We start from the raw sequence: 12323 nt of genomic DNA, 5'->3' as shown, positions 1-12323 counted from the left end.
TGGGGTTATTGGCAGTAATTTTGTTCCAGTCAATGTTCACATCTCCTAGGATGTATGTCTCAAGCTTGATATTATATGAGGCCCATAGAAGAATTTCCTCAAGTGTGTTAATGTTGTTTCCAGGAGGATATAGAGGGCTATAACACAAATGCTTTTCTGGTTATTTAGTTTGAGATTTCCTATGACTAGTTCAGCATTGTTGAACTGTGGAATATAATTTTGGTAGGGAGTGATGGAGAGTATGCTAGAGTAGATTAAGGCTACTCCTCCACCCTTCTCTTTTAGGCAGTCTTGTCTAAGTACTTGAAACCCAGGTGGTAATATTTCAGAGTCTGACATGTTGGGTTTTAGCCATGTCTCAGAGACAGCTGCTATGTCAGGTTGGGTATTGGATAGCCAAGCGTGGAAGTGGGCTAATTTGTTTCTTAGACTGGGTATTGATGGTTAAGATCTGGAGGTATTTAAGGTTTGTAGTATGGGTGGTAATGGGGGGAGATGGATTGCTGCTGGTACTAGGTCCTGGGTTGGGGTGTATGTCTCCTGCTAGGCATAAGCAGTTAAATGGGAATGAGAGCATGGGTTTGGATTTACTCCTAGAGTTTGGTGGGAGGTACAATAGTGCTTTGGGAATATGACATTTCATTGAGGAGGGTAGGAGTTTTAGTTTAAAGCAGAGAAGTGGGTTTGGAAACACTAGGGAGGAGGATATAGTGTGGAAATGGGATGTGGCAGAGTTATGATGTGTGTTAGGGGTGATGGTGGGGTGAAGAGGGGATAGAAAAGAAGGGTGTAGTTTGTAAGAGGAATAGGAGGTAGAGAGGTATTAGGAATAGTAGGCTAAGGGAAAGGATGAGAATGGTTTGAAGAGACATGATGTGGTTTAGGTATAATAGAATAGTTGGGGGTTAGGTGTTGAGGATGTAATAGATTTATTGGTGACGGTGTAGGAGAGAGGAGTATGGAAGTGTATCTAAAGCTTTAAGGATTAAGGATGGGGAGGGGTGAGACAGTATTAGAGGATAGGAGGGGAGGGGATAGTGAGGAGATGAGAGTGGACTGGGTGAGACAGGGGGAGGGGACTTATGGCTTGAAGAAGTGTAGGAGCACTGGGGGTGTGTGGGAACTGGGGGTAGGGTAAGGGAGCGGAGTGAGCCCGCAGGGCGAACGGAGCATGTAGAGCCAAGGAGAAGGAAGAAGGCAAGACTGTGAAGAACAATCAGTGGTTAGGTAGGTAAGCTCAGAGGTAAGGAAAGTATGGAGAATGTAGCACTTGTTTACTGTAGTTGTTGTATACATCACATAACACAAGTCTCCAGCCAAATTCCTTGTAAGCACAACAGCAAACAGTTTATGTAGTAAAAGCAGTCACAGCTTCAGTTAGTCCCTTAGACTATTTTCAGCATAACAGCATATGTAACAGTCAACAGTTTCTGTAGTAAAAGCAATCACTATGTTAGTTAGATCCCTAGACTACATAAAGTTAGTTAAGTACTTCAGTTGGAAAACATAAACATGCCTATTAAACCAGGTGCACCACAAATATTTTTATGAAGAGCTTAAACACTTGCAGGCACTTACTTGCAGGTGTGCACACTGAAAAGGGTCTGGGGAAGCTTCCTCACCACAAGCAGGCCAAAAGATAACTTTCAAAATGGTGCAGCTCAAGGATACCCACTAATATAGACTAGTTAATGTGCATGGGGGAGGAGGGAGATACAAAATGAGGGAAAGTATAACCAGAAAAAGCAGGTAGAGATCTGGCCCGCCCCCTCACAGAAGACTGCAAAGAAAAGCAATCAGCATAAGAAGTGGAGGCCTTGGAGCTGTAATGTAAGTATAAGCAAGGAAGAGGTAGAAGCAGAAAATTAGGAGTGTAGGCAGTTAGTTGCTGAAACTCTACTTTATGGCCTTGGTGTGCAACTAATACAAAGGAAGGTAAATTTATCTGGGGGACAAAATACACCAAGTAAATGGTACTTGCCTTACTTTATAAGTATTCAGTGTGGAGGTAGATCTATTTGGGACAAGATACAGCAAGTATATTGTTAAGTTATGCCAACCAGTGGCAATAGACAAATCTATAGTTGCTTTGGGGGGGGAGCCCTTGCAGGTGTGCATGCCGGCCAAAACAACGTTTAAAAAATAACTAGTAAAATTAACAAATGTGCTATAAAAGGAAATGTAAATAACCAGTCACAATGTTTAAAACATAACTGTTAAGGACCACATCTGCTAATAACAAGAACTGTAAATATCCAGTCACCTATGCAGCCTTGTCTGGTAGGTATCCTTTTATCTGGCAATGTTGCAGTTGCTAGGGGGGGGGGGATGAACCCGAGCTGCAATGATGCAGGTAGACCAAGTGTGCTATGCAGACTTGTCTGGTAGGTATCCTTATTAAAAAGTGTTATTCTTGGCTTGCAATAACTGTAGGGAGAAACCAGACCGTAGCAGTGATTTTATCTGGCAATGTTGCAGTTGCTGGGGGGGGGGGGATCCGAGCCATGATGATGCAGGTAGACCAAGTGTGCTATGCAAACTTGTCTGGTAGGTATCCTTATTAAAAAGTGTTATTCTTGGCTTGCAATAACTGTAGGGAGAACCCGGACCATAGCAGTGGTTTTATCTGGCAACGTTGCAGTTGCTGGGGGGGGGGGGAGGAACCTGAGCTGCGATGATGTAGGTAGACCAAGTGTGTTGCAGGTGTGCACACTGAAAAGGGTCTGGGGAAGCTTCCTCACCACAAGCAGGCCAAAAGATAACTACTAAAGATATTCAGAAGCTTGTTATACAGATTTAAAAAATGATATCTTCCATATCTCCCATTTATTACACAGTAGCTTTTATAGAAGAGTCTGCTATTGGAAAGGCAATGGAATGAAAGGAAAACAGCTTTATATTTTGATATATTTGTTTGAGCCAGAGCAAGATATTAGCAACAAAAGAAGTAAAGATTCAATTTGATCTAAATACTGATGAATGAATACTGGTACAAAGCACCAGATAAATTAGTGCCTAAAATGCAAAGCATGACTATTTTTCATATAAATACCTAGAATTAATAAGGTATCTATAGAATTTTATCTCATATGGCATCATCTAAATGTATGCTATTAAAGCTTCACAACATGATATTAAATTTAAAAGCTGTTACACGAGATCCATAATGGAATTATTTAAAGTAAGCCAATAATTTAAATATGAATGATTCAAGTGAAGGTATAATTGCTGAATTCGTAAAAACTGGCTCTACTTTGGAGAACATTTTACTTGAAATTTTATACAGATCTTTTATACCCTTATAGGATGGAAAAAAAGATTAATCTAGATGGGAGATGTAAAGAAATAATTAAGTTAGACTGGCAAGATGTAGTTTGACTGCCATGAATTACATGAACTTTGGACGAATGCCTAGACTTTTGCACTACCTTTATTGACAAATAATTGTAAATTACTAAATAATTTAACATCTCAGTTCCTGCTCGTGTTATAAATGATCAGGTACCACTCTGTTGGTGTTTGTTCAAATGCAAGAAAAAAATGGAAAGAAAAATAATTACCTTAATTTTCTTTATTTATTACATTAAACACTGAACTACATGATAAAGAAAACACATGAATAAAAGCAAAATATTCCTTGATGAACTTTAAATACTGTCCAAAATTATCAATATTTTAGAAAAATTGTAGCAAATACAATAGCTGACTTAAATTACTTATAATACCCAAGCAATAAACTATCTATAGAATTTGTCTACATGACAAATATTCTGTTTATACATTTACAGAAAGCATGACACACATTATAAATATCATGCACAGCTATACAGAATTAGAATTCAGGTACTGATTTTGTTGAGTCTAAGTTTTGATTGTATTATATGATTATTAATGCATGAAGTATATAGTACTGAATAGTACATTTTATATGATTATATGAACACTGAAAGAAAAACCCAGCCAAGCTACAGTTTTCACAGTGTGATAACTTAAACCTCCTATAATGGAGGCCCATTGGATATATGAAAATGACCCCGTAAGAACATCAAGTGTTTCAGCTACAGGGTTTCTATATGCTCATACATTTTTACTTTTTTAAATCTTTCTGGGTACATTCAGGTCAATAAAATCAAACTCTCCTAGCTATTGGGCATTCATGTTTCAGTCTTTTTAGTAACCTCATCAGCACAGCATATTTGGATTGTAAAAGCTCTACTTTAGAAACACAGGGCTTTTAAACCCAGATGATGCCTATAAACATGAAGGTGCCTGCAAAATATCCAAGCTAACATCCAAACCAAAGGGGGAAAAAGGTTGCAAAGACAAACCATTCAGTAAACACTGCAAGAAAAACCTAGGAAAGCTAGAGTTTTCACTCTATGATAACTAAAACCTCTTGCAATGGAGGTCCATGGGATATTTGCAAATCACTTCTTAAGGACATTGAATGTTTCAGCTACACAGAGTTAAAAAAATGAAAAGTCATGGGGATTCAGAAGCTATGCAGCTGAAACACGAAGTCATTATGGAGTCATTGGCATACATCTCATAGGTCTCTATTACAGGAGGTTTGCATTTTCACATAGTAAAAACTCAATTTTTTTGTTTGTGTGACTTTTTTTTACCATTTGGTTTGACGTTATCTGAAAGTCGAGCATTGTTGTCTCACAGAAAGAGGTTATTTGGTTCAATTCTTCACTGTGATGCTTCAAATGCATAGTTTGTATGTTCTCCCCGCATCAGTGTTGGCTATCTCTGGGTGCCCCTGTTTCCACCTACCTACCACAGACATGCCATAATTGGCACTCTCCAAATTGCTTGTAAGAGAACGTGTACTGAGTGAATGAATGAGTGAGTAAGAGTTTGTATTCTGTAATAGACCAGTGCCTTGTCCGGAGATCTTGCTCCAACTGGCTGCCGGGTAGGCTCCAGCTTCCCAGCAGCCCTGTAAAAGATAAAGCAGGTTATCAGAAAATGGATGAACAGAAGGATGGATACTGAGAGAAATGACTATGTATTTACATCATATTAAAAAAAAATTACTTTCACTAGATAAGTTAGATGAAGGTGTTAATTTCATTTTAATTTTACCCTGCACACATTTCTGCATTTTAGCCACAGGCTAATGATATTTCAAAGAAGGCACCACTGCAAGCCCCTGCTTTACAATAATGTTCTCTTCACTATACTGAAATATTGCTTTGCAAAGGTCTTATGGCTAAAGGAAGACTATAATAATAATAATAATAATAATAATAATAATAATAATAAATAATACTGGGACTGTTTTAGATGCAGCTATAGTGGGGCTAACTTACTGAAATAGTGCTTAAGTGCTAGGCTCACTGAGAACTGTAATCCCTGGATCTGACATGGCCATAGAGTAATACCAATGCATGTATTGAGGAGGGGACTGCTAAGGTCTCCCCTTTTGGCTGCACCAAATTTTGACAAGGAACTTCAGAGTTCTGCTTTTGGAATCATTTAAATATTACTAACATCCACAAAATGGGTGACTTTATGTTTCTTCCAGGTTTGTGGCTGCCCCATTTAATGATTCACCTATGCTAATTTTCAATACCTTATCCTTTCTCTCATATTTATTAGGACGCTGCTTGATCACCATTTCTTATCAACATGAGTGTAAAAGATAAAATACAGAAAAAACATAGTAACCAGTAATATTTATGTGGGCAAAAGACAATCACAGTAAAAGAAGACTTTATAATTGCCTTGACTGTATATCTCTAAAGAAAAACAACAGTTGGAAAGTATAAGTGGGATGACGATCTAGATAGTCTAAGGCACCATTTTGTCTGTGATGATGTTTGCCCCATGCTAGTATAAAGTCTAAACTACAAAGAACTAAAATACCCTCTCAGACTTGGCAGTGTTCCTACTTCTGCCTTCACTTCTTTTGACAAAAATAAAAGTGGATGTATGGACTATTTCACCTATTATACCTACACTTTGGAACAGACTAAACTCTGTAATAATGGATACATTAATTCTGTCTTCCAGAAGACAAGAAATTAAGTATTTCATGCAGTCAAGGCTATGCCCAACTTACAGCGTACATAACTTTGTTAAGCATAGTACTGTTAACTTTATCTGACATTGTTGCACTATGCCTTTTAAATTTTTGCCCTTGTGTGCATAACACAATATGATACATGAATTTTTGTTTGCTTATATAGATTTTATAAATGCATTTACTTATATCCACATTGTGTATGAACAGTGTCATCTTTAAATAGCAAACCCATCTGATTACTACAGAAAGTGAAAAGCACCTATTCTGACCCTGTGGGTAATGCTTGACTGACTGATGATTAGTCTAACTATATGGATTGTTGTATCACCTGAAGAAATTAAAAATAATCATGGTTTGAGTGTACTAAGGAGGAACATTTGCTGTCAAATTTTTTGCAAATGAATTTCTACAACGGCCTTCTAGAAACCAAACTTTAAAGAAGCTGAACTATTTAATGAAATATGTGAAAGTAGTGCTGTATGAAACTTTAGCGGTATGTGTAAACCAAAGCAGACCTGGATTTATGACTGCTTTCACCCAAAGTACACTTTTTGAGTATTAATACCATTAAACTACCACTAGCTCATTTTAGTTCAGTGAACAAAGCACTACAAAGCAGGAAAATAACAGCATCAGATATCTGGGACCCAGAGTTTTAGGCTGTGATAAACAATAGCTGGCAATTACTTACAAATAATGCACACTAAAGCAGTGTACTCTACTATCTTTAAAATAGGCTGTGGCAATATATGTTGTAGAGATAAGTGTATGTGCATGGATATATATATCATGCTACCATCTACCACTTGCCTGTTTAAAAATGTCATCTGCTTCTCTCCTGCGTCTTTCTTCCACTTGGCGCTTCCCACTCTCCTCAGCTTCTCTAATTCGTCTCTGTCTTTCTGCTAACATAGCAAAGGCATGGATACGTCTTTCCTCTTGCAGTCTGATCAGTTCTTTGGACAAGAAATCAAACATGTCTACAAGGGTTCCACCTTCCATATATGACAAATGCTGTTCAACAGTGGATAGCTAGAAATAAAAAATAAAATGTTCATATGTATTTAATACAAAACGACTATATATTATTTTAGAAATCATTGGGAGAGCTAGTTCAATTCTAGATTTACATACTTGGGTCACAGACTCAACTGAGAACAAAACACACAGAGAAAGCATTAACAACATTGTAGTTAAGGTTATGAGCAGTGAAGCTACAAACTTTAAATCAATCAATCAATCAGCCAGTCAAACAATCTGTCAGCTGCTATCCACCTATTCATTTAACTTTACTTTACCTTTACATAATTGAACCTTAGTTTTGTTTATGGGAAAAAATATCAAGGGAACCTGTAACAGTGTTTAAGGTTAAGGTTAAGGCTATGAAGCTAGAAACTTCGGTTTAATTCCCATCATCTCCAATCAGCAAACTGTGTGACCCTATCTAAATCAATTAACAGCTCTGTACTATCAGATCTTGTCTGGAATAATAATGGGACTATTCATTACCAAAAATTTCTAACTGAAAATCAGCCATCTAATGTATAAAATGTGTACACATGAAATGGCAAAAGTTACGTAAATCAGATTAGCTAAATGAACTGATTTCAGACTGTATAAAAATACACACATGAGCTGACATAAGTAACAAGCAAATCATACTAACATGAACTGATTTTAATAAGCAGGATGTAAAATAACCAACAGAAAACATATACAAGTAGGTTATGCTTTCTGAACAGGCTGCAGGATGAGAGATTTACAGATGGGTAGTAGATCACTGAGCTGACAAGCAGAAAGAGAATTCCACATCATCAGGGTGTTGAGGAAGAGAAGTCGATCAGAAAAAACATCTATGAGGTAGGTTAAGTCTACAGAAGTGTGTATTCTTTCTCCATACCTGTCCAATGTCCTGGATTCTCTGTCAGATGGTAATGTAGCTAAGGGAAGTGATGCCTATAATGAACCGATCTAGTAGCATGATCACTGTTTATTATCATGCAAAATGTTTCCTTTGGGGAAGATGATTCCCTTGAAAATAAGGGAAAATACCATCAAATTTACAGCTTTACTAAAAGTTTCATTCTCTGGCATAGAACTCAAAGAATGGGAAGATAAATCATTTTCTTTCTGAATCTAAGGTCACTGCAATGTGTATGTAACTCACGTAAGTATTCATCTTTCTCTAAAGAAGAAAGAGATAAGCATGTTCACTTCCTTCTTCTGTCCTCCTGGACTAACAAAAGTATAGGTGAAATAGTTAGTGAATCAAATTCACCTGGGAACCTATGTGCTGCCTATAAAGACAGTCTATGAAGATCTATGAAGAAATAGTACCTCTTACTGCATTTGTGCAAATTCCATATGAAGGACTTGTAATCAAAACCTTAGGTAGCTAACAGTATTAGTTTTGATGGTGGTACTGACAATAGAGTTACCTTTGTTAGTTCCCATCAGTACATGTGGAGACTGGTGCTTTGAAATATTGATGATCTGCGTTTATATCACGCTATTGAAAGATGAAAATAGCAAACGCTATTTCATCGAACCTAAAATATCTAAACCACATAATAGCGAACATTCAGAATAGCAAATATTTTCCTTTCCGAAACACATGCACACAACACAAGCACACCTAAAAAACATCAATCCACACACATACACTTATAATCCTACAACTAACCCTACATTAAACTGTACATACACTACTATCTATCCACTTACCTTAACCCAAACCCTAACCCTAAGGTCTGTCACAGTCGCACACTCACCTAACCCGTGCCCTAACTCACTTAACCCGCCCCTAATCCTAATTCACCTAACCCGCGCCCTAACCCTAACTCACCTAACCTGCGCCCTAACCCTAACGACCACACAATCGCACACTTACCTGAACCCGACCCGTAACTTTCCACCACAGTGCTGAAAATAGCAAAGCCACAGAACCGGCCAACCGAATTCTTTCCCTAGGAAAGAATTTGGTGTTCTGCAGCTTCGCTATTTTTAGCGTTCGCTCAAAACGTGTCGACATTAGAACATTCGAAGTTTTAAAACTTCAATGTTCTGATATAGACCCGATAATCTCATCTTTCAGATGTGAAGAGTACTGGTTTGTGTATCCATATCAGGAACCTGGGCCTGTAGAGGAGCATGCATTTTTAAGACAGGTAGTAGATCACTTGAATCCACTTCAACAGGAAGTCAGTTTGGTGAAAAGAAATTATGCCCAAAAACACTTTGGTCACAGTGGAGTTCTCCCTTTTCTCCACTGTTGTGTGACCTTAGACAAGGCAAATATACGGAGTGTAGGGGGACTTGTCCCCAAAAATAAAAGTTATCTCCGAAGTTCATCAGAAGTTGTTTTGGCATAATGTTTTTTGTTTTGTTTTTTTTTTACCAAATTCACTTTTGGTTGAAGTGTATTTGATTCATCTACATGAATCCCATTTTAATTACCCATGTTAGAGAATCTTTGTTCATTTATGAGTAAAAGATTGTAGATCTGCTGAAATACGAGATTCAAAAGGAAGCATAATTACTTTTGCAATCACAAATGATGTATGGAAGGCTTCAAATAAAAACGTCATTAAAAAGCTCTTTAGCAGTGGCTTGAGATGCCAGAGAAAGGCATACATGAATACAGTACAGATAATATAAAATGAACTGTAACAGAGGGGTATGATAACCAAGCATTAACTAAGGCAGCAAGACACAGCAGGATCCGAGAGGTGAAACTGTATCTGTATCTTGATCATAATACCAGACTGAAAATAGAATTTATTTAAAAGATATGATTTTTTGAGTCTGGGCAATATATCTTGTTTCAGAATAAACAAATGTTTGGACAAAACCCATTGTTATTCAGTATCAGCCTTAACTCTTCAAAGTTGTAAGATCTAGAAGCATGAGGTCTGGATGTACGATTTTCCTTTTTTGTAAGTTAATCTCAAGCTTTTAAGAGGCAAGATTACTGTCTGAATAACCAGCTTCTGTGTTAAAAAAGTAAAGTATAGTTGTCTTGGCCATCAAAAAGCTGTAAGAATGATAATGAAATTTGATTTTGTCTTAGCAAGAGCTTCAGAATCATAGGATTTGGAGAAAATGTATTCAACTCGCCCATGATCCAAATGATTGGAAAGGTGGTAGTTACCCAAGCATGGCTCTGATTGTACCCGGATCAAAATGAGGATACCAGTAACTCATGTTTAAGGCAAACTTATCTACAAATGACCAACCTTGCTGTTATGTTGTCCTGAGAAAGGTTTGCCTATTTCAGTTTCTACTCACAGAAGTTTGAAATTTCTCTGCTTAGATTACTTGCCTGGATGCTCTGAATGTATATGCTTGAAAAAAATAATTTGATCTCTTATAAACATGCCTAGTCTGAACAGAGAATAAACATGAATTATTTTGTTTATTTACCACTTGACTGCTGATATGTCATCACTTACATGAAGACTGATGCCTTTAAACAGGTCCTTCTGGACCAGTTAACCAAATGTAATTTTCACAAGCTAACCTCACTGGAGTTAGTATAACACAGTCTTTCCCTCCAATGGAACAGTGGAGAATAATGCAGGCATTGGAAAGAAAAAAGACAAAAATTCAGCATTGTTAGTTGAATCATAATAAACAGCACTGGAGGACATTTCTATTTGAAAACACATCCTACATTCCACTTTATTTTGTTGTCTGTTGTTGCCTGAAGGACTCCTGGACTTATGGCTGATGAAGGCCATGACTTTTCAGGTCCTGGAGATGTGTCTTCATGCAAGTTCAAGGACTGTCTAGTCAGCTACTGGTCTGAGATTTGTAGAACAAAGTATAGTTTTTTTTAGGGCAATCCAGTTGTGTAACTGGGATTCTTTGATAAAGCTGGGATCATTGGATGGGTATATTCCAGAGACTCCACAGCCTAATTCTGTGTATGTCTGAGACACCAATGCACTTTTCTCATGTGCAATCTTATATTTGAGTCACTCAAGGCAAACAAATACATGTAGTCCAGAGCACTTCGAGAAATACTCTTGCTGTTAAAATCTTCTGTGTTGAACTGTGAAGAAAAGGTCTTTCATCAGTTGTATCTTAGTTGAGTTATCTGGGAGAACATCATTTCCAGAACTGACTAAAAGAATCTATATGTCAGGGAAGAAGAAAGATTTTTTTCCTTGCTGGAACATATTCCCAGAATTTGAGAACAATGAATGCCGAATTTCAAGGTATAAACTCTAAAGACAGCTGGCTTACCTCGGCTTCCTACAAGAATACAGTCATACCAAAAAGAATGTACAGTTCAGTACACTTACCATAAATGTAGATGTTCAAGTGTATTCACTATTGCAGTCATAACATTTGGGTTATCCCTGCCAGAGTAGCCCTCGGCCGGCCCGAAGACCAGAGGCTTAGTATTTATGCATCAGTTGCTGTCACTTCAGGACTTATGTCAGGTCGTCAGTAATATAAAGTAAGGCAGCTGATGCCATTACATCAATTTTTCTTGCCCTAACTGTCAGGAGCCCCCCAAGTGGGAACCAGGTTCTGGTGGATGAACCCCACCAGTAGAAAGTAAATACCAAAATGTCCCTTGTAAGGAGAGAGAAGAAAGAAGAGGGGGGTGGAGGGAGGGAAACCAGGACTGCAACAGTGAATACACTCGAACATCTACATTTATGGTAAGTGTACACAACTGTACTATGTTCTTCATGTTTCATTGTTGCAATCATCACGTTTGGGTTGATTCCCAAAGCTGAGGAAAAGGTTGGAGGCAGTCAAGGAGACTAGGGGCTGGCTAGCATGCCCTGCAAGACTGCAGAGGCAAACCCTGCCCTGGATTTGGAGAAGACAGGCAGGTGGTAATGTTTGGTAAAAGTGTGAACAGATGTCCAGGTGGCAGCCTCCAGGATGTCCCTGGTGGGGACTTCTCTGAGGAAAGCTGCAGAGGTGGAGGCTGCCCTGGTGGAGTAAGTCCTGACTCCCTTAGGGGAGGTTTTCCATGTTGCTTGTAGCAGAAATAGATGCAGTGTGCTAACCATTTGGAAATTGTTTGTTTGGAGATGGCTTTGTCCTCTGTCCCTGCAGCAAAGCTAACCAGCAATTGATCAGACTTTCTGAAGGATTTTGTCCTGTCTAGATAGAATATGAGTTGTCTGTGCACATCTAGAGAGTGCAGGATCCTTTTCCCCTTGTTCTGTGGGTTATGGAAAAAGGTGGGCAAATGAATGGATTGGTTGAGAGCCACACTGGACACCACTTTGGGCATGAAGGATGGGTTAGTCCTGAGGGAATCCCT

At 38.2% G+C, this 12323-nt stretch overlaps 1 protein-coding gene across 1 annotated transcript in view; it reads right to left on the bottom strand.

Annotated features, from left to right (window-relative positions):
* The window catches only part of CFAP91 (cilia and flagella associated protein 91), a 1839442-nt gene that overhangs the window by 611328 nt on the left and 1215791 nt on the right, over positions 1–12323 (bottom strand). Inside the window, exon 14 of the mRNA XM_044071500.1 lies at positions 6845–7066. Within this exon, the coding sequence (XP_043927435.1) occupies positions 6845–7066 (222 nt within the window). The remainder of the gene's footprint in view (positions 1–6844; positions 7067–12323) is intronic.

Source organism: Protopterus annectens, chromosome 5.part0, assembly GCF_019279795.1.
Source record: "Protopterus annectens isolate FY-2018-M chromosome 5.part0, PAN1.0, whole genome shotgun sequence".
NCBI classification, from domain to species: domain Eukaryota; kingdom Metazoa; phylum Chordata; order Ceratodontiformes; family Protopteridae; genus Protopterus; species Protopterus annectens.
Note: the sequence above shows the minus strand (reverse complement) of the source record. Positions and strands in the feature narration are given on the sequence as shown.